Genomic DNA, 23,920 nt, shown 5'->3' with positions numbered 1-23,920 from the left:
ATTATGATTAATAACTGCTGTACAAGTGTTGTTCATGATTAGTTCATGTTAGTAAATGCATTAACTAATGAACCTTATTGTAAAGTGTTACCAAAATCTTTTTTCACATTGTCATTATGGGGTAGAAATTAATTTAATCCACTGTGGAATAAGGCTGTAACATAAAAAATATGTGTAAAAAGTAAAGTGCTATGAATACTTTCCGGATGCACTGTCTCGACTTATCTTACAACACATGGACAATACATATGCAATACATATCACCCATACTTACATAAAAAACAATTCTAGAAACATTTTAACTGATTGCACAACATCTCTATCTCTATTGGAGGAGTCAGTGTGGTTAAAAAAACACAATAGCATTTACTAAAAATTACTATAATATATTTTCATGTGAGTGTCTGACAACTGAAAATAGATCTGGTAGTTTTTGCTAACAATTCAATTCAATTACTGATTATTCAATTACTGATTATTACACTGATTATTACTACTTATTTAGGAAATGCATTTTTACATTCTGATCCCAATGCCTAACTATTAAATTGTTAAAATTACTAATAATTACTAATTACTAATTGTTAAAATTACTTAATATTCTTAAGAATAAAATATGATGTGTTCTTTGGAAGAGTGTACTTGCATTGTGGTAATAGTATATTGTCATTCTGGCATTATATGAGTGGCATGAGATGGTCTCAAAATTACAATAATATTGTTTATCGCAATATATTTTGGTGCAATATATCATACAACAAAAAAATACATATCGTGACAGCCCTAAGAACATGTTCCTGTGCTGATTTGAGAAACAAATAGGTGGCAAATAAAGGCAGACATTACCACACAGCCTTACTGTATCAGCAGTGATTCCTGGGAAGAGCCGCAGGAGACCCACGTTACGGTTCATCTGGGTGTTGACAGTGAATTTAGCGGTTGTATTGGCTCGCCACACAGTGTCCCAGTTAACTAAAGAGTAATAATATTAACTTTACATTTCAATTGACAATGACTTAACGCTGGCTTTATTTGTGACTTTACACTTAAACAATTGTGAGACTATACTTTTGTACTTTTTAATTAATTTCTCACAGCACATGATCAAACAAACAGCAAAAGAAATACTAAAAATAAGGGAAACACCTTATTAAAAACATAAAAATATACATTAACTTTATTTTAATTAGAAAATTAAAAACAAAAAACTATATTTCATAAGATTTTAGTTATGTTTTTATGATTTTTAGGGTTTTTTTGCTGTACATATTAGCTAAAATATAATATAATAATTACTATACACTTACCTAAACATTCAAAATGTACATTCATATGTACAGTAAATTCAGATTGTGAAAAAACATGATGACTATTTTATGTTGCAGTTTTACAATCTGTTAAATTTAGAATACATTCACATTAGTTTTATTATTAAAAGAAATTACAAAAAGCTTAATTATTTACTCAAATTAAATGAACCAATTAGTTTTGCACAACTTTTAAAGCAATATAAAAATTTGAACTTCTGACATATTCATAGTCTTCCAAAATGGCAGCTTAATGCAAGAAACCAAGAAAAATAAGTGATAATACACCATAAATAAGCCACACAGGCCACTTTTACAATTCCTAAAGGGATGGTGCACCCAAAACTAATTTCTCACTCATCACTTGTCACAAACTTGTTTGAGTTTCTTTTGTTCCATTAAAAAAAAAAAAAAAAAAATATATATATATATATATATATATATATATATATATATATATATATATATATACCTGTATGTATATATTTATATATTTATTTATTTATTTATTAAATTGAGTTTATTTATTTAACAGGGACATGCACAAATACTGTATACATTAACCTCAAAAACGAAAACGAAAGATGCGTTGTGCCAGTTTTTAGGAAGCTTCCTATTATCCACCTGCAGTCCCTGGACAGGTAAATCTTAAAATAATCAGGAAAAGAAATAATAAAAAAAAATAATAATAATAATAAATAATGAAAATAATGAAATAACATGACATAAAATTAACAGTTATTTAAAACAATCACAGAACTCAATCACAGAAAGATTAAACACCAAATCAAACCCAACACTCTTGTAGTTTGTGCATGTGATTAATTCTGTTAAAAGTGTATTCCATAGACTTGTGGCTCTATAAGAAAAAGACGATTGGCTAAAAAAAATTTTACATCTAGGGACAATACACAGCCCTCTTACCATGGAGCATATCATTTGAGATGTTTACTCTGATGTAAGAGTTAAAAATTTTCTTAATGAAAGAGCAACAATATTATGAATACTTTTAAAAACAAAACAAATGTTGGAATATTAAATCATATTATCAAAACTCAGAAGGCTATGTTTTTTTTTAAGATATTACAGTGATGGTACAGTGGAGGTTTTTATCATGGATTTTAAGTGCTCTCTTTTATAATGATTCAAGGGGTGTTAGAGATGTTTTACATGCCTGCGGCTAGCTCGTTATACAATATAGAAAATGTGGCACAATCATAATGTTTAAATACATACTAGAGACATCATAGATCAAGGAATCTCTAATATGTATACATTTTTTAAGATATGTATACAATTAAAAATGTAAAAAAGAAAAAAAAAAACTAAGATAGAAACATGTTTGAAGCCTGTAACCACTAGCTTCCATAGTAGGAAAAACAAATACTATGTTTTTACAGGTTTTACAGGTTACAGGTTTATAACATTTTTCAAAAAAACTTATTTTATGTCCAACAGTAAAAGGAAACTCATGAAGACATGAAACCACTTAAGGATGAGTAATTTTTTTTGGAGTGAACTATCCCTTCAAATTGTGCAATTCAGTCTTGGCCTTAAAAGAATAACTAGTATGTACTGATTATTTTGGACAAGGTAATCCATTAACACACTCATAAGGAGTAAAGCAGCGGTGATCTCACTTTTAATGTCGACTTCAGCATTGGCCAATGGTGGCAGGTTTGGGGAGTTAAATGCGTTAAAGCTTCCTGCATCCACTTTTGTGACCCGATTGCCCCTGTAGAGCTTATGATGAAAATAGAGACAAACCTGGAAGAAACACAGCAAGCTCAAATTAAACATTTCAGTCGGCTAAAAACACCATCGTTTTTCTCAAAAACACAGATCTGTTGATTTCAACTGAAACCTAAAGAGAGGGTTGGACATAGAGTAGCCCCTCCCCTTTATAAAAAACAGCCAGTAGCTTTTAGTTTTTATCACAGCTCTGCGAGAGAGAGTGTTTGAAATCAAGCGGATCAAATGAAAAGCAAATGAGAAGCATCTTGAAGGGGGTGAGTCATGTCAGATACTGAGAGCATTTGATTGGTTGAGATTTGATAAGACACTGAATTATGAGATGACGTGAAAAAAAACGTTGATACATTTAGGCAAAAGTGACAAACAACCTTCTTTAGATGTTTATATCAGGTTTATATGATCTAAACGTGAATTCTGTCACTATTATGTAGCACACTAGCTTATAGATATCCTTTAAACTAACATACTGACACTGACATCTAAAAAACTTTATTTTAACTTCATGGGACTTTGAAAAACAATGTAAAAAGGTATATTAATTTCTCATCCATGTTTTTATTGCTGATGATCCCTGTGTTTTACCTGATGTTAAAACGTAAAAAAAGCAAGCATGCAGTGTAAAATGGATGCTCAGCACCTCGTCACACTGCTGAAGTAATAAAAATCATCAAAATCGCCTAAAAAAAATATGCTAGCCTCAAGATAAAACTGCATTAGTGGACACAAAGTCATGCAGCATCACAAATACGGGCCAGTATGTTGCTACATGGACCAAAAAAAACTCACCTCGGGGATGACAAACTGCCCCGCTATTAACAGCGCCCCCAACAGGTTGTCTCTCCCATCGTTCCTCATCTCATAGATGGGCACCTGCCAAATACATAATGACCGTAAATCTAAAAGTCAAGTCAATATCATGTTTTTTTTTTTTTTTTAGTAGTAGTTCAAGTTCAAGACACCAGGGGCCTCATGTATCAATGCTGCGTATGCCAGGTTTCATGCTCACGTTTGGATTCACTAACGATGAAATTAACATGAGAATGATTTAGACATTTAGATCATTTACTTTAGTCATTACAATAGGACTGTGAAGAGACTTTTGACCAGCACAACAAAAAATGTTTCTAAAGACAATCACCTACTCCACCTTTAACTGAAAATGATCAGCTATTTGCTGCAATCCTAACCAAAACTAAACAAGGTGAATTTCAGCTGACATCCAAACAAACTGTGGTGTGGTCTAACTGAAATAGGAACATCATCTAAACGAAACAAAAACATTTCATGAGTTGAAGGCAAAATTATTAGCCATTAGTCAACTATATGTCAATGTTTTTTATTTAATTATCATTAGTCATTTATTCGATCTCCTTCAGCTTAGTCCCTTTATTTGCCACAGCGGAATGAACCGCCAACTTATACAGCATATGTTTTACGCAGTGGATGCCCTTCCAGCCACAACCCAGCACTCACCCAATCAACACCCATATACTCCTATTCACACACATACACTATGGACAATTTAGCTCATTCATCACCTATAGCGCATGTCTTTGGACTGTGGGGGAACCAAAGCACCTGGAGGAACCCAACATGAACTATTAACCCCTTAAAATATCCTTTTTTTTAACAAACAACCGTTACCTGAATAACTTGTGCAATTAAACTAACTAGCCTAATTAATCAAGTTAAGCCTTTAAATAGGGTATATGCCGAGCTAGTGCTGTTCCCATGCTGATACACTTCCGGTGAGCTGTTATTGTGAACTTTTTTTCATTTTATACGCTTTCTTATACAGCATCGATGTTGAAATGTCATTAAAATACATTCAGTTAAATAAACTTTAGCATTTATTTGGTTGCTCAAGCGTAAAACGAGACAAAAAGCTGTTTACTTGTACGCGCCCATCAGAATCAGCAGGCTTACGCAGAAGCTCCATTGAATATACTGGGGTAAAATAAATGCTCATATTATAAACATATGGCGGGGGAAATGTAATTTAATGCAGTGCTTCTTGTACAATCTGAGAACCACTTTAAATCGGTTATCACTCAGCCAGTGGAGATCGCTGATTTTTAAAGAAAACAGACCTTAAACGCATCGGATTTTGCATTGGCATTTAATTCGCCGGAAGCGCTTAACCCAGGTTACTGGCAAATTAAAAGTCCTATTAGCATGCTTCAGCATATACCCCATTACACTTTAAGCTGAATAATAGCATATTGAAATTATTTATTAGAAAATAGTTTTTAAAACTACTAGGTTTGAAAATTTGTGTAAATAGTTTCGTGAGATAAGCTTGAAAAATAATGCAAAATTTCACAAGAAAGCTAATTATTTTGTAACTGTATCTGCATAATAAAACAAGTTATTTTGTTGTTGTTGTTGTTGTTGTTGTTGTTGTTGTTGTTGTTGTTGTTGTTGTTTTATTTTTTGGTTTCATTTGGTTCTACTTTTAAAATGACAGTAAAAATGCTAAGCGAACAAACCAAAAGAGCGAATTATGTGTAACCATGCCTTAGGTCTACTCAATTTGTGCTCATGAAAAGAAAGTCATAGGGGTTTTTATTTTTAACACAAGGGCGAGTCAATGATTTATAGTTTACCTGTGATCCAGTGAGGATGACTGGCTTCCCCAGGTTTTCACACATGAAGGATAAGGCAGATGCGGTGTAAGCCATAGTGTCTGTACCGTGCAGGATGACGAAACCATCATATTGCTCATAGTGTTTCTGTGAACACAAGGAAGAAAAAGAGACATGTAGGTAACCTATTTACTAACATGAACAAACAATGAACAATTGTTGTACAGTATTTATTAATTATGGCTAAACATTTACTAACACATTGTTAAAATCCAAAGCTGAGCTTGTTGTAAGTTAATGCAACGTGGGTTAACATGAACAATGAACAACTTTATTTTCACTAACTTTAAAAAACATGAATACGTTTATTTGTTTATGTTAGAAAATACATTAACATTAATTGTGTCCTGTATCGTAAACTCTTACCAAAATATATGATTTTATTAATCAATCTGAAAATTTGTATAATTTTCAATCATTTAAATCAAGATCAGTTCTTATAATGACTAATGTTTTTGTGCAATTTTTGTGATTTAAAGCTCATAAATAATTTCCCAAACACCCAAAATTCATCTACACTGTTAAATTTCACAAAGTAAAATAAAAAAAAGAATAAATGAAAGCCAAATGTGAACATGGTTAAAAATAAAGCACCTCAATGTCTTTTCCAATAGTGGCCCAGTCATCTGTGGTCATATTGCAGGAGTCAAGGAGAGGTGAGTACTCTAAAACTGTGTATACAATCCTCTTATTCTGTTTGGACAATCTGGAATGGGGGAAAATAAACATTTTATACATATAAAAAAAGCTACATTTTAACACAAAACCCTAAAACAAGCACTAAAAGCAAAGCAAACTTCTTTACTAAAGCGATAGTTCAACTAAAAATGAACATTTCCTTACTATTTACTCACCCTCAAGTGCTTTCAAGAGTTTCGTTTTTCTGTTGAACGCAAAAGAAGATATTTTGAAAAATGTTAGAAAATCTGGAACCAATGGTTTTCATCTTATAAATGGAAGACTATGGTTACAGGCTTCCAACATTTTTCAAAGTATCCTTTTTAGTGTTCAACACAAGACAGAAACTCGAACAGTGTAAAAGATGATAGAATCTTCAGTTTTGAGTGAACTATTATGAAAATCAGAATGACTCATTATTTCAGGCAGATTATTTATTTACAGTGGGATTAAACTGGCTGATTTCAAGGGCGTCAACCTTAGTTAAATCAAAACCATTTGTGCGTCAGTGCGAGAGTAAATGTTGTGAAGCGGCAGACTTCAGACTTTGCTCAAGGCTGGAGGGGTGGGCTCAAGGTGTTATTGTAATGAAGAGAGGAGCACTGGGGGATTTTCCACATTTAAGAACAGACAGCGAGCAGATTAGCATGACTTGTTTTAATTAAATATGGGCAGCTTATCCTAAATCCAAATGCATATTCATGTGGCCTGATGCGTTTCCATTGTGACCACCATTATTAGGTGCACAGTTGAGGTAATAGATTCAAAGACATGCAGAAAGGAGCAGCCCAAGCCTTAAGCATAGCATAAAAATGAATGCATTATAATCATTAACTCACCTTCATTTGTTTCCTAACCCTTATGAGTTTCTTTCTTCTGTTGAACCGAAGATAATTTGAAGGATGTTCAAAACCCATGGCTTTTGAATTCCATAATAGTTTTTTTTTCCCTACTGTGGATGGGAATGCCTACTGGCTTCCAAAATATCCTCTTTTTAATTTAACAGAAGAAAGGAACTAGGAAGCAAAAGATGGTGAGTTAATACGATATGAGAGTTTACATTTTTTAGTTAACTATCCATTTAAAAGTCAGCCCCACCATTGCATATTTATTTCATGCAAAATCAAAAAAATGTGCACCAAATCTTCACAAATTACATGTAACTAACCCTAACCATACAGAAAACACATGTAATTAATTGTTATTACTCAACAGTTAAATAAATACACTAACTGACAAAAGTCTTGTCGTCAATCCCAGTTTGTAAGAGCAACAAATAATAACTTGACTTAAAATTGGATTATTTATAAAAGTGGCATGTGGATGATTTTTCTGATGAATCATCACCTAAACTTCATCCCAATCATCACACATACTGCAGAAGACCTATTGGAACCTGCATGGACCCAAGATTCTCAGAGAAATCAGTCAAGCTTGGTTAAGGAAAAAATCATGGTTTGGGGTTACATTCAATATGGGGGTATGTGAGAGATCTGCAGAGTGGATGACAACATCAACAGACTGAGGTATCAAGCTATTTGTTCTGCCCATTACATTACAAATCACAGTAGTGGGCAAATTCTTCAGCAGAATAGTGCTTCTTCTCAAACTTCAGCTTCTCATACTTCTCAAATAATTTGAGTCATTGCAGAGATGGATGCAGTCCTTTAAGCTCACGGGAGTCATACACAATATCAATTCTTTTTCCACTGCACCATGACTTTATATTCTATACTGTACATTATTTCTATTAAGTTACAAGAACTTTGACTAAGCAAAGTCAGACCTTACTGTCCTATTTAAATAATTTAAAATCAAGGCATGATCATATTTTATTGTGGTTGAATAAGCGTACTCTAGAGGCCTTTGCCTTTCATATTAGCCACTTCTGATACCAAATGATCAACTAGAAGTCAAGTTATAATTTATATATTCTTAAAACTTGAATAGGCGACAAGACTTTTGCCAGCTAGCTTAGTTATACTATAACATGAACACCATTAAAAACACAAACATGTGTTTTTTGTTTTTTTTTACTTAAAAACTTGTAAAATTGTAGCTCAAATAATGCTTGTAAAGTTGATCTACGCTATCAAATTTTTTTTAATTGTTTGTGCCTATTTCTGGAAATCTGGAAGATGAAATTGTGAATATTATGGGGCGTTATATTTCAGATACACTCTTGAGTTATTCAGCCAATCAAAATGCACTGGCATAGCTGGCCAATCATGGATTTTTTAGAAGAAGCAGCTTTGTTCAAACTAGAACTCAATCAAATTGTTTCAGACAGAGTGGGAAAAAAAAAAAAATTACCATATAAAAATAAATGAATATTTTGAGACGATTACACCCAATAAACAAAATAACAAAGCGCCGATCTTTTAAAGTAGCAGTATATGGTTTCTTTATATAATGCCGTAATAAATTGCTCCAGTGAATGTATGGGATAAAACTGCTGTCAGCTAGAAACAAATAACAGTTCAAACTACTATCGTACGATCATATTTAATCTGCTATAGCAATCTCTCGTAGCTGGAAGCATTACTGTATAGCCATAACCACTGTACCGAGACTAACCAGCAAATTTATAAAACAAATCATGCAAACATGTTCATACAGAGTTTGGCAAACATGTGCATTGCAAGGACATAAACACCCCACAAGGGCAAACATTATGCTACCAGTAATACAGCACCCATGAAACAGAGGATCAGCTGTATGAGTGGACCTCCTGCCAAAACAACACATATTTATATATTTATTTCTATATGGTTTTCAGTTGTGTAAAAAATTAAGAAACAGTCTCCTGGAAGGAGACAACAGCACTTTCAATAGTGTGTTTTATTTATTTATTTTTTTTTTAGATTTGTGTTCATTAATGTTCTTGCTAAAACTGTTACTGAATTATTGATTTTAACTAGCTAGCTAACACATTTTCAGTAGTCTTGAAATGAACAGTCTTAAAATTCCAATAAAATAAAACGCAAGAGAATTAAAAGTACACTCTTTTTTTTTTTTGAAAACAGAAACATCGATCTATTAAACAAATGAGTTTGACCACTTTAGAAAACATTCAGCTGATCTCTGGGTCTGGCGGGAACACTTTTAGCTTAGCTTAGCATAAATAAGTGAATCAGATTACACCATTAGCATCAAAAATGAGTTTGGAATATTTTTCCTACTTCAATTATTTCTATTCATAGTTATTATTATTATTTATTTTATTTTTTTTTTGGGGGGGGGGGGGGGGGGGGGTTGTTGAGGAGGTTGGAGTGGTGGCACTTCAGATCATTTTGAAAGGGCACTTTCTATCCAAAAACTAAAAAGGGCATGTGCACTGCACAGGTTGAGCCCTATGTGTGCAAGTGCCATTATACAAAAGTATAGTTCCTCTCCATATTGGCCTAAAAAATGACAACATCTTATTTTCCGTTGCTCTTAGTACACAATGTAACTACAAAAGAGTCAGGGTTTAAATAGGAAACTTTTTTGGAGCAAGATGCTAATGGTCTAATCCAATTCAATGATTTATGCTAAGCTAAGCTAAGCTAAAAATGCGCCACGAGACCCGGAGATCACCTGAATGGATTCAAAAATTATATACATTAACAGTTTAACTCTAGCAGACTTGCAAAATAAGCATTTTTTTTAAGTGAAGTGTTCCTTTAAAACTGATGCAATAAAAGCAGGACGCAAAAATGGAACCCTGCACTTTGCAAACAAATAGAAGAGGTGGATCTATAAACACACCGACACCTCCACAAAAGTCTAATTTGATGCCATTTGTGTAACTTACGGCAGCACCAGCGTGTTCTCCTGAGGCTTGTAGTAGTCGTACAGTCTCGTATGTTGTGCGTATTGCTCGTCATGCAGAATGGGCAGTTTGCGCAGCGTTTCAACAAAAGCATTAGGCTCTGGAGACAAAACTGAAAAAAGAGAAAAGAAAGAAAAGTTATTCAAAAAAAGTCATAATTAATTAGCCCTCCTGAATTATTAAACCCCAGTATATTTTTTCTCAATTTTTTGTTCAACAAAAAGATTTCTAAACATAATAGTTTTAATAACTTATTTCTAATAACTGATTTCTTTTATCTTTGCCATGATGACTACATGGGCTGCACGGTGTCAATCAAGTGGGTAGCATTCAAGTGTCAATCAAGTGGGTAGCACGTTCGCCTCAGAAGAAGGTCGCTGGTTCAGCTGGGTAAGTTGGCGTTTCTGTGTGGAGTTTGCATGTCCTCCTAGTGTTGACATGGGTTTCCTCCGGGTGCTCCGGTTTCCCACATAGTTCAAAAACATGCGGTATTGTTGAATTGGGTAGGCTAAATTGTCCGTAGTGTATGTGTGTGAATAAGTGTGTATGGATGTTTTGCAGTGATGGGTTGCAGCTGGAAGGGCATCCGCTGCATAAAACATATGCTGGATAAGTTGGTGGTTCATTCTGCTGTGGCGACCCCAGATTAATGACAATCAAAAAAATATATATTGCTTAATGGGGCTAATTATATTGACCTTAAAATGTTTCTTTGTTTTTTTTATTTCAAACTGCTTTTATTCTAACCGAAATATAACAAATAAGACTTTCTCCAGAAGAGAAAATATTATAGTAAATAATGTGAAAAATTCCTTGCTCTGTTAACCATCATTTGGTAAATATTTGAAAAAGAAAAGCAAATTCGCAGGAGGGCTAATCATTTTGACTTCAACTGTATCTGATATATGAAACAAATATATCTGCACCAAAGTTGTGTTTGCTACCCTGAGATTATGATGACCAGAATTCGGCAGAGATCAGAATCTCCGGTCAGAATTCAAGAATTCAAACACAGTTGTCGTGAATTTAAATATAAATATATATTTCTATTATTTTATATGTAATTTAATGCAAGATATGTTGGATGAAAAAATTATTAAAAATTTAAATATGTATTAATATTTGCCGAATGGATACATATATTAATAGATACAAGTGTCAATTTCTCTCTCTCTCTCTCTCTCTCTCTCTCTCTCTCTCTCTCTCTCTCTCTCTCTCTCTCTCTCTCTCTCTCTCTAAATAGTTTTAATAACTAATTTCTTATAATTGATTTATTTTGTCTTTGCCATTATGACAGTAAATAATATTTCACTAGATGTTTTTAAGACACTTCTATACAGCTTAAAGTGACATGTAAAGGCTTAACTAGGTTAATTAAATTAACTACGCAGGTTATGGTAATTAGGCAAGTTATTGTATAACGATGGTTTGTTCTCTAGACAATTGAAAAAAATATACATGTTTATAGCTTAAAGGAGCTAAAAATGTTGTCTTTAAAATGAAATGGCTTTTTAAAAAATAAAAACTGCTTTTATTCTATCTGAAATAAAACAATAAAGACTTTCTCCAGAAGAAAAAAATATTATCTGGCATACTGTAAAAATTTCATTGCTTTGATAAACATCATTTGGGAAATTTATTTATTTATTTATTTATTTATTTATTTATTTATATACTTTATTTTTATTTATTGTTTTTTTATCTAAAAATGTCTGTCCACTTATCAGTACACTTTGGGATAAGGTGTTTTAAACTATCTCAGAATTTTCTGAAACATTTATTTTTAAATACCCCAATATTTGTTTATTGAATGATGATTATGATCTTAACTTTAATATTTACCAACATTGGATATTTCATACTGCACTAACTGCAGATAAGAAGGTTATATTTAATACTTTGGCATAAACCCACATTCCCAGTGGACAAAATATGGCTTATTAAACAAATTAATATTGCACTGTTAGAACTTTCTACAGAAACAATTACCAGAGCTAAACCCAAAACAACAAAGTATGGTCTGAATTCACTGAGATAACTTCTTATAATAACTAGATAAACTAAAGTGTACTGAAAGACAAACAATATTATATTAAAGGTATACTTCTCAATCCAGAGTTTTCTCTTTTCCTGTTTATTGTTATTTATTTAATTTCTTATATATTTTCCTTTAATTCAAACCCTGACTTGTATATAGTTATTGCTAGCTATGTATGCTTGCTTTGTTCTGTAATAAATAAACAATCTCAAAAAAATCTATAAATGTCTGATAACATTTCCTCCAAATTTCGCATTAAACAATATAGTAACTTAGCGCTTTTCTTTTTGTCTTGGCCAGAATAACAAAGGTTTCTTTTTCTGGGATTGAAAATCAGGGTTGTTCCACCAGACATTACTCCCTTAATTCTTCTAAAAGTGACATTGGTTCTGAGTGCAAAAAAAGGACAATTTATTATACAATCAGGTCAATTAAATCATTTACAACTGAAATGCCCTCCAGAAACTTGCGTTCTGTGAATGAACGTCGCCTCGTGGTTCCAAAGAGGGAAAAAATCACTTTCGCGAACGCTCACGCTTAATCTGCCCAGTTGGTGGAATGAACTCCCTAACTGCATCAGAACAGCAGAGTCACTCGCTATTTTCAAGAAACGACTAAAAACTCAACTATTTAGTCTCCACTTCACTTCCTAATCTGCAATTGCCTCTTTGAATATCACAGTAACTGTACAAAAAAAAAAAAAAAAACTAATACTACTAATACTTCCCTTCTTAGACTTTACAGACCTGAAACTTGCCTTTAGTACTTATTCATTGTTGCTCTTAGTTGTGTAAATTGCTTCCTTGTCCTCATTTGTAAGTCGCTTTGGATAAAAGCGTCTGCTAAATGACTAAATGTAAATGTAAAATGTAAAATGAAATGTAACACTGAAATCCTATGAAAATGACTTGGTGTCTATGAATGCGCAGAATTGCTTGTTGACTTGTTTCAAGTTCAAGCTATACAGTAAAATAAAGCTGCAGGCTGTTCCCCATATGACTAAAGTTGTGCATTTCTAACTAGCCAAACCAGCTTTTGTATAACTGAGCAACCTGGAGAGTCCAAATATCCATATATCAAGGTTGATTTACACTGTGTTTACAGTATTTCTGTTACATAATACGTCTTCTGCCCTTGAACCCTGAAAAACTATTTAAAAGAGTCAAATGTTTTTATGTTTGACCTCTTTTTTTGCAGAACTGTTTGTTTTAGATAAGATTTCTTTAAAAGATTAAGTAACGTGCAGAAACTGGTACTAAAACCCAGTGTGCCGGTAAAGATGACTTACTGTATACAGATGGCAATATTTGAACATCTACTCATAGGATTTGATAAAGTCATAAAACACAATCAGTGTCCTCTTCAGACCAATTCTGCTGGAATACTGTAAACAAAACCACTCCTGAGGCACGGCACTCCTCCCATTCACATGAATTACTTTATATAAGCATGTCACTATGTAATGTTAGGAATTCTTTAAAACAACATTCCCTGGTGTACAGCATTTAGAGATGAAGTTACTGAATCAGTCACCGAATTAAAGTATAACATATACATTTTATTTAGGTTTATAAAAAATGATTTTAATAGTGTAACGCTCACCTGAATTTTTGTGCATAAAACAGAATAAAACCATTCATATTTCATTTTAATTTTTATTATTATTATTATTATTAGTAGTAGTAGTAGTAGTAGAAGTATTCATTAATTTTTTTTTTCTGCTTAGTGCCTTTTTTAATCCGGGGTCACCATAGCGGAATGAACCACCAACTTATCCAGCATGTTTTTACGCAGCGGATGTCCTTCCAGCCGCAACCCATCTCTGGGAAACATCCACACACACACACTCATACACTATGGACAATTTAGCCTTCTGATTCACCTGTACCGCATGTCTTTGGACTGTGGGGAAACCGGAAAACCCAGAGAAAACCCACATGGAAGCAGGGAGAACATGCAAACTCCACACAGAAACGCCAACTGAGCCGAGGTTCGAACCAGCGACCTTCTTGTTGTGAGGCGACAGCACTACCTACTGTCGCTATTATTATTATGTTTTTTTATTATTATTATTATTATTATTATTATCATCATCATCGTTATTATTTTTATAAAACAAAAAAGTTTTATATTGTATTTTTTTCTTGTGATTCAGGTATAATTCTTCAGTCTTCAGTTTCACACCATCCTACAGAAATCATTCTGATATGCAAATTTGGTGGTTAAGAATTTTCAATGTTAAAAAAATGATTTTGTTATTTAATATTTATTCTTTAGTGTGTATATGAGTGTGATAGTGTGATAATGAGAAGATCACATTGATAATAAGAGTCATTATAAATAACTGATTTAATAATAATAATGGAGCAGCAGCACATTTCAAGGATTTTCAAAGGCTTGTGACACTGAAGACTATATTAATAATGCTGAAAATTCAGCTGTAATAATCTTGCAAAAATGTAATCTAATTAGAGCTACACAATATCGTTTCAGCATCGATGTCACAATGTGTGGGTCTGCAATAATGTAGTTGGGATTATAGTTGACCAGACAATACAGTTAACAACATAGTGAATTAATTTCGTATTTTAACCTTAGAGTGAAAGTTTATTATTTGCATGTGTTTTTAAGACCTGACTGTGAGAAATTAAAGCAAATTTAAGGCATTTTGACACATTACATGAAACCTTTGTAGCTTAAAGATTAATTGTACATTATATAATTATTTACTAAATTAAAACGATACAGTGTTGTTGTTGTTATTATTATTATTATTATTATTATTATTATTATTATTATTATTATCATATGAGGATTGTTTAATTTCTGCTTTTGAATACCATTAGACTTGCCAAGAAAATCCTAAATAATTGTTCATTTGCCTCTAAAATAACTAAACATAAACATGAGAAAAAATATCCTTTTAGGAAACATTTTTAGATGGAATTTAGAGGTTTTTGCATCATATTCTTTATATAAATATGATATTATTTTTTAAGTGGCCTGAACTGTTTTTGAGAGTGACAAGAGATATTTTAAACTTAAGAAAATAAATAAATAAATAAAAGTGTGATCACATAACATCTGTAGAAAACATAAAGACATTACATTTAAATTAAAATTAAGTGCTGCAAAAAATATATATGTTATAACCTTTCTCTTGATTTTTCATCTTTATTAAAATTCTATTTAATATTTTTGCCTAATATATTATTCATATGATTGTTTACAAATTGTACTTTGTCATATCATTACGCAATCACTACATTCTAGGTTTAACACTTTTAAATTTTCTGGGAACCACAGTATTCACCCACAAGATTTTTATTTTCCAAGACACATTTAAAGTTGCCTTTTTTTCTTTTTAGAAACATGTGGAGGTCATCAAATGCCATAAACATGTACTATACTGGGCATGCTGTATCTGCAAGTATGCAATATTGCATCATACAGTAAGTGACCCCGCATGCAGGCAGGTGTTTGTTCCCCACAAAAACAACAATAACACAAATTTTTGACCTTGTATGGACATTTTTGACCTCCTGGGAAAAACTGAATCATAAATCAAACAGACCGAAATATTCTGAAAATGTAAAACTGCAGAAAGCAGGTTGAGTTTAGGGGTAACTTTAAGGGGTTGCTTGAGGAGGACAGACTGTACAGTATGTACAGTATAAACATAATTACATCTTTAGGAAGTCCTCATAAAACATGAAAACTCCACGTGTTTGTGTTTGTGTGTAAGCTGCTGGCATTGTTTACCGTTATTGTGATACGTCATCCCGATGGTCCCGCCGGTGTTGATAACCAGGACCCTCGCCTCGACATTGGGGCTCACATCAGGAGGAGACTCGGAGCTGCTGGAGAACCTCCGGCGACTCTGACCCGCGGCGCTCCGGGACAGAGACTTCTGCGACTGAAACGTATCCGACTGATTTAACTTGCTGCGGGAAAGAGCTCGACACAGCGAAGTCATGCTTGCTGAGGACGGAGCCGATGTGTTGTGTTTCCATTCCGCCATATCTAAGGCGCTTTTAGCCATCCGAAAAGCGGCCGAGGCAGATCCTTAAAGAGACAGTGCGTTGATTCTACACGCTGATAAGAGCACGAGAGACGTAAAGTAGTACAACCTGCTTTTAAAGATAACAGTTAGTGATAATTAAATAATACGTATAAAATGCATGGACGAACGGATATTTGTTTTTGTTTTGTTTTTTTACGAAATGTGTTCAAAGGTCAACGCTGTGTTTATTTTATAAAATAAACATTATAAAGTGTAACACTATTTCAAAAATACCACTTTCTACTTTCATATGTGGGTGATTCAATAATTGCTGGTACATTTGGTATCCAAAGCCATAATTTTTGTTTTGACATTTTTTATTTTCATTTTTAGTGTGAGAACACTTTACATAAATTTTTTACAACAGTAACCTTGCTGCGTTTATAAATTAAACAAGATAAAAGAATATGTATATACAGTTGAAGTCAGAATTAGCCCCCCTGAATTAATAAACCCCCTATTTTTTTCAGTTATTCATTCATTTTCTTTTCGGCTTAGTCCTTGTTCATCTGGGGTCGCCACAGCGGAAGTCACCGCCAACTTATCCATGCAGCATTTGTTTTACGCAGCGGGTGCCCTTCCAGCAGCAACCCATCACTGGGAAACCCATACACACTCATTCGCGTACATACGTAAATACTCTATGGACAATTTTGCCTACCCATTTCACCTGTACCGCTGCATGTCTTTGGACTGTGGGGAAAACCGGAGCACCCCAAGGAAACCCCAGTAAACGCAAGGGAGAACATGCAAACTCCACACAACTGATCCAGCCGAGATTCGAACCAGCAACCTCTGCTTTGCCCTATTTTTCAAGACACTTCTATACAGCTTAAAGTGGCATTTAAAGGCGAAACTAGGTTAATTAATTTAAGTTTAGAGTAATTAGGCAAGTTATCGTATAAGGATGGTTTGTTGTGTAGACTAGCTTAAAGGGGCTAATAATTTTGTCTTTAAAATGGTGTTTAAAAAAAATTATATCAGCTTTTATTCTAGCCGAAAAAAAAAAAAAAAAAAAACTTTCTCCAGAAGAAAAAATATTATCAGACATACTGTGAAAATGTCCTGGCTCTTTTAAACATCGGTTGAGAAACATTTAAAAAAGGAAAAATAATTCAAAGGGGGGCTAATAATTCAGCCATAATTTTTTAGCTTTCAATAATAAAATGTGTTACTTATTTTTATAGACACATTATGTTAAATGCCTATATAATCTGTAAAAAGAAATTCATATATTGACGAAAATCATGATTTTGTCGAACTAGTTATATCACCCATATCTTAAAATGTAAATTATTCCTTTGATTCAAACATTAATTTCAGCAACATTGCATTGCTTTATTTCGGTAAATTCTGCTCGTTGTGGAAACTGTGCAACATTTTAATTTTTAAGAATCTTTAAATGATATTCAGAATAACTGCATTTATTCAGAATACAATATTTTGCAACATTATGGATCTAGAAGGTACATTAAACAATAGGCTAATCCACTAAAATCTGATTATGTAATACATCTATGAGAGAAATGGCACCAAAGCAAGATCATATAGAAGCGTTTGGATGTGGTGGAAGTGTACATTGTGGACACTGAGTGAAGTCTGCTGCAGCTGCTGGACAGTCTCTACAGCACACAGAACTCCATATTCTGCCCCATCAACACTGGATTTTCAGCTTGCACATTTCTAACCATCTGTACTCTGTGCTGTTTCTTCATTATTTGTGGTTCTTGTTTTATTTTTACAAACGTGGCTGGAATTTAAAATATAATGAAAACAAAGCATTTTAAGTATTTTTTAACTGTTTGTTGTTTATTTACACAGCCATAATTCTAAAATTAATAGTAGTACTAGTAACAGTGGCAATGGTAATTCCATAATGGATCAATTAACATTGAATCAAAATAGCTTAATGCACTAGGTTAATAGACCCCATAGTTAGGAAGGTGTTCCCAGTGATGGGTTGCAGCTGGAAAAGCATCAGCTGCGTAAAACATATGCGTGATAAGTTGGCGGTTCATTCAGCTATGGTGACCCCAGATTAATAAAGGGACTAAGCCAAAAAGAAAATGAATGAATGAATGAATGAATGAATGAATGAATGAATGAATGAATGAATGAATGAGTTTTAAAGGTGTTATAAAACCTAGATGAGTTATATGTTGGGGTATTTTAACTCAACAATTTTAACCGAGGAGTACAGTAGTCAACATTTAAACTGGATCAAAACAGTCTTTTATAAATTGTCCTAAGACAAGAATAGGTGTTGTTCAATAATTTTAAAACAACTTTGGTGAAAGGTGATGATCCACTTCAAAGGTTGACTATTAGATCAGAGCCCAAAACACACTTGCTAACTTTATTATAGGTCACTGCCCAAAACACACTTACTGCCAATCAGCAGGTGTGTCTAATGACAGCTGAGATATAAAAAAAGGGCGAGGTCCCTTTGTGCTATTATTTTAGAGTCCCTTTAAGGCATATATATATTATTATTATTAAAGCATCAAAAACAAACACATGCATAATAACCAAAGGCTATAGAATACACTGCTTGCTTATTCTTTTTTAAAATCTATAGTCTTTGATTATTATTTTTATTATGTGTTAAGTAAAGTTCATTCATTCTTTTTCTTTTCATCTTAGTCCCTTTATTAATCCGGGGTCGCCACAGCGGAATGAACCGCCAACTTATCCAGCATGTTTTTTTTTTACGCAGCGGATGCCCTTCCAGCCACAACCCATCTCTGGGAAACATCCACACACGCACACACACTACGGGCAATTTAGCCTACCCTATTTACCTGTTCGCATGTCTTTGGACTGTGGGGGAAACCGAAGCGCCCCGAGGAAACCCACACAAACGCAGGGAGAACATGCAAACTCCACACTGAAATGCCAACTGACCCAGGCGAGGCTCAAACCAGCGACCTTCTTGCTGTGAGGCAAAAGCACTACCTGGGCCACTGCGTTGCCGTAAAGTAAAGTAACTTCTAGCAATAAAAATAGATTAACTCTTTTTTGAGAAATAATTGCCATGTAATATGTCAACAAAATGTGCAATATGGACCATCAAAATAAAGTCTTAACCATGTATTTAAATAGAGAACAGCTATCTTCAATTTAAATAATAATTCACAGAGTTATTGCTGAGCAGCAGAAGAGCATTTCTAATGTTTACAATAATTATAACTGAAAATATTTTGTAATACCCTAAATCAATCAAGCAATTGAACCCATATAATTTTATTTCAGTGTGTGTGTGTTTTTTATTTATTTATTATTTCATTTTACTTATCTGTGTTTACTCCAGACTGTAGATTAGATACTTGAATTGATGGATGCCATTTTTTCTGCAGGTTACATACTTACGCCAGCAGGTGGTGACAAGTGACTGTCTCCCAGACTGCTGTTAACGGGCATCACAGTAGTCTGGTTACCAACATCTTCAACATATCTCCTCTTGTGCTCAACGGAAGAAATAGATTTGGAACAAAACGAGGCTGAGAAATATAACATGAATATTAAGAAATTTCCAATTTTTTATTACTTCATTTCTTTTGTACAATTTTTTATGCATAAGCACCTTTTAAAAATGTATTATTCAAAAATGTTGACGTATATTTCACGTTAGTAGTCGATTTGTTCTTGTGTTATTGCTAATGATATTGAAATAACTAATAATGCATTTCTTGCTAACTACCCTGAGCGTTGATACTAAATAAAATGCGTGCATTTGAAAGGTTTGTATTAAAGCAAAGCCTTCCTTACTCAACGCTCTCTAAGACCTTTATTATGAAAATCAGACTCTAACGGTTATTTCCGCTGGTTAGCGTTGACGTCGTCAGTTTCACACTGAACTCGGCTGAATTTAGGAGTGAACACCGGGTTGAGACTGCTAGAGAATGCTGGGCCTCCGCAGGTAACCAAAACGCATATAGTCTCTCTAAAATGAATGAAAACCACTCGTTAATGTTTATATTTCACATATCATGTCGAACATGTGTGTAAAAAGTGTGTGTTCTGAGATTTTATGTGGGTTGTTCGGCCGGCTAAGCTAGCAGGCTAAGTTGCTTTTTTTCTGGCACTCCCTCTGAGCCTCTCTTGTCTCTCAGGGGCACGTGAGACAGTTCGAATTCGGGACGGTTGAAATTGATGCGGCTCCTCTTCGGACGGCCCAGATGACAGACTCGCAGCTCGGCCAAATGAACGCTTTTCCGCCGAGGCTTTAGACGTCTTCAGCTGCTATCCGGTTACATTTAGGGGGAAGGACGTGAGAGAACCCTCGAGACGGACATTCACACGCCAAGAGGAAGTCTTGAAAGACCGCAGGCTCTTAAAGAGGCCTCGCCGCACTGAACACACACACAGGAAAAGCCCCGAAATCGCTACTTTGTCGCAGTTTGGTGGATTATCATTATCGACTGTGGTGTTTTTCAAAGTATTAACACCCTAAAACCGAAGCAAAGTCGAACTTTGACCTTTACATTTGTGCGTGTTGTACTGAAAGTTTTCAGTACTGTCATTTATGCTAATCAGCAGTACAGTGGTGCTTATTGCTTGGAAATATATTCCCCATTCAGAAACATCACTTCCAAAATTGACATTCCTATAAACAAATCAAACTTTTAGTAACTCCTGCTACAAGGTTTATAATTGTTTTTCTTTTGGAGGGAATTGACCATTTATGAACAGTTTACAAGATGGGGAAGATGCTGTCAAAGATATTCGGTAACAAAGAGATGAGAATATTGATGCTGGGTCTGGATGCGGCAGGGAAGACCACCATCCTTTATAAGTTGAAACTCGGCCAGTCTGTGACCACCATCCCCACTGTGGGTTTCAACGTAGAGACGGTCACCTACAAAAACGTCAAGTTCAACGTGTGGGACGTGGGCGGACAAGACAAGATCCGTCCCCTCTGGCGACATTATTACACAGGCACGCAGGGGTTAATTTTCGTGGTGGATTGCGCAGATAGAGATCGCATAGACGAGGCCAGGCAGGAACTCCACCGCATCATCAACGACCGAGAGATGCGGGACGCCATCATTTTGATTTTCGCCAACAAGCAAGACCTGCCGGACGCCATGAAGCCGCATGAGATCCAGGAGAAGCTGGGACTGACACGTATCCGGGATAGAAACTGGTACGTGCAGCCCTCATGTGCGACCACTGGAGATGGACTGTACGAAGGCTTAACTTGGTTAACATCTAACTACAAGTCTTAATGACTCTGGCACTGACTGTTTAGGACAAATGAACTGGATATTGGAGCAAATCAGACCTCTCCAACGAATATATTCGTGCTGTTTTGATTTAGAGTTAACATTTATTTTTGGTTTGTTTTCAAACGGGCCTTTTTGAAGCGACGTAATGGGGTTGGCTTGCTTTCAGTTTCCTGTGTACTGTGACAGCTGTCACACACATCTCGGACTCTTGCTTAACAATGATAAAGCATTCCTAAATGAAGATTCTCTATTTTTTTTTTCCTCCCTTTCGTTGATTGATTGTAGGTTTTTCTATATTTGTTTTCTCTACTTCAGCTTCTTTGAGTCAAAAAAGTCTTGGAGTTTGTCTCCACCAAACAGTCCAACAGCGTGTTAAAGGCATTTTATACCGAAATGTATCGAGGCATCCACTGTAGCAAAGCACAGATTTGCTGAGGAGGTTGTAGCATACTAATTGTAGGTAGCTATGTGGTGTAACAGGTTTTGAACCGTGCCATAGTTATGATATCACTGACATCCAACGATAATCAACATGTAAATGAGTCCATGGAACATTTTATGCAAAAAGCCTAATCGTTGATGGCGGGCTTACCACAGACATAACTTGTATTCACAGAGCATAATCAAACTCAAAAGCTTGAAAATCCACAGGAAGTCCATGAGTGTTTGCATTGCGATGCCCAAAACCAGTTTAATGTTAAAGAGACTTCACTTTCAAACATCATGGGGATGCCTTTTGCAGCCCCTTTACCATTTTGGCTAATTGCATTGGCCTGATTGTCTTTGACACTCACACGTATGTCTCTCAAATGTGGGATTGTTACATTCAAGTGTAGTTGCTTGCAATAGAGTGGACTAAACTGTTCATTTTGGGGAGAAATGTTTCATTCTGTTCATTCCCTCTCTCTTTGCTTTAATCATTTTGAGAAACATCCATGTACAGAAACAGCTATGTAATTGTCAAATTAAACTTAGTCATTTTAATCCTTTTAGTTGGTTCTTGTTCTGACCGATTCATGATGCATATTGATGCCACGGGGGTTTCCACTGTCATTTGCGAAGCCAAACCAAAGTCATATGGAAAATGCATTTTGCACTGGTCGAGGATTCCTCCACATTTCTGTTTTTAGTCGTGTTCTAGGTATAGCGCGCATGGAAAATACTTTCTTTTTTCTTTTTGTAAAGTTTGCAGCACAAATGTATTTGCACAGTGTTTTCCAAACTGAGCACTTTGGAATCCACGGCTGATAAGATTCTGAAGAATGTGTGTTGGGTTTAATGTTTGACTGTGTTTGGCCACAGGACTGCAGACACCTTACTGCTGCAAATTTAAAGCGGTTGTTCATCCCAGAATTTGTTCATTTACTCTATCTCAGACCATCCTGGTGACTATTTAGTAGTACATTTCATTATGCTTTTTAGCTGAAATTGTGGTACATAAATTGCAAGTCAATGACTGCTGTTACCTTGTGAGTCAAAAAAAGCATAGGAGCAATTCCAGCGTTATGGAGGTGACATTTGCAGTAAAAACTCAAAACATAAATTCACAGAGAAAGTATGCGGTAATATTATATCGAAACAGCTGTTTATATTTTCCAAAACGACGAACCAGTTATGGAATCTGAAATACATCAATCTGTGAACATTTTTTTATATTTTAACTGAGCAAAATAAACATGCGTTATGGATGTGACGACAAAGTCTGAGAGTTTACAGTTTACAACATGCTTTGTAGAAATTCAGCGAATAAAACTTCACAAACCAAAAGAAATATTGGTAATCAAAACAATAATATTTGGCTCACTATAAAACAAAATTATTGATTTTATTTGACATTTTTTGCATTTATGAGGAAAAAGCTTTTATGGATGTGATGCGTGTGAAATTGCTCCTTGTGTGTTTATGGTAAATCATATATAATACTTTAAAAAAACATTGACAGAGACATTTTTGAGTATTTGTAAAGTACAGTAAAATACTTGCTTGCGCACACACACACACACACAAACACACACACAAAAAAGTAGAAACGCTTTCTCTATTTTGTCAAAAACATGCATGGAATTTGCATGGAATTTCTCATATGCAGATTGCAGACCAAACAAAAGGAATACCAGTCAATCCTGATGATGGGGTCTATAGTAGAGATGCCCAAACTAGAGCCCACAGGCCAAATTTGGTCCATGGAAGCATTTGACATTGTCATTTCTAATTTAACGAAACCTTTTGATTTGTTTTATTGTGAAGCTACAAAAAACTAACATTGCTTAAATCTTTCAATTAGATTTTGTAATTTATTTTTTTTCTTAATTGAACATCCTGTTGCTTAATGGACAGACCACAATTCAGAAGTCCTCAGTGAGCAAATCAAGGCAAAGGGAGATACAGCTAG

General features: G+C 34.4%; 2 protein-coding genes across 14 annotated transcripts in view; one reads left to right on the top strand and one right to left on the bottom strand.

The window, feature by feature from the left end:
- The window catches only part of aspg (asparaginase homolog (S. cerevisiae)), a 37,424-nt gene extending 21,147 nt beyond the window's left edge, over nt 1-16,277 (bottom strand). For 4 of the 13 annotated variants that reach the window (XR_012392610.1, XM_021467087.2, XM_021467088.2 and 1 more), the window contains exons 1-8: nt 16,000-16,277; nt 10,182-10,311; nt 9,081-9,116; nt 6,302-6,413; nt 5,669-5,794; nt 3,849-3,932; nt 2,948-3,074; nt 860-972 (exon numbers count right to left, since the gene is read on the bottom strand). Coding sequence is in view for 7 of the 13 variants with exons in the window: in XM_021467087.2 (XP_021322762.2) it covers nt 860-972; nt 2,948-3,074; nt 3,849-3,932; nt 5,669-5,794; nt 6,302-6,413; nt 9,081-9,116; nt 10,182-10,311; nt 16,000-16,258 (987 nt within the window). In the remaining 6 variants the exon portion in view is untranslated. 13 annotated transcript variants of the gene reach the window in all.
- A 3,868-nt stretch (nt 16,278-20,145) lies between these two features.
- arf6b (ADP-ribosylation factor 6b) lies at nt 20,146-22,512 on the top strand. Its single transcript, NM_001161375.1, has 2 exons — nt 20,146-20,219; nt 20,413-22,512. Exon 2 carries the CDS (start codon nt 21,001-21,003, stop codon nt 21,526-21,528), a length of 528 nt encoding a protein of 175 aa, NP_001154847.1. The 5' UTR covers nt 20,146-20,219; nt 20,413-21,000; the 3' UTR covers nt 21,529-22,512.
- Nucleotides 22,513-23,920: the final 1,408 nt, after the last annotated feature.

Source organism: Danio rerio, chromosome 17, assembly GCF_049306965.1.
Source record: "Danio rerio strain Tuebingen ecotype United States chromosome 17, GRCz12tu, whole genome shotgun sequence".
NCBI lineage: Eukaryota > Metazoa > Chordata > Actinopteri > Cypriniformes > Danionidae > Danio > Danio rerio.
The sequence above is the reverse complement of the archived record's forward strand: the minus strand, read 5'-3'. Positions and strand labels throughout refer to the sequence as shown.

Excerpts from the sequence above, each read along its gene's own strand:
- arf6b (NM_001161375.1), top strand. The coding sequence starts at position 21,001 with ATGGGGAAGATGCTGTCAAAGATATTCGGTAACAAAGAGATGAGAATA.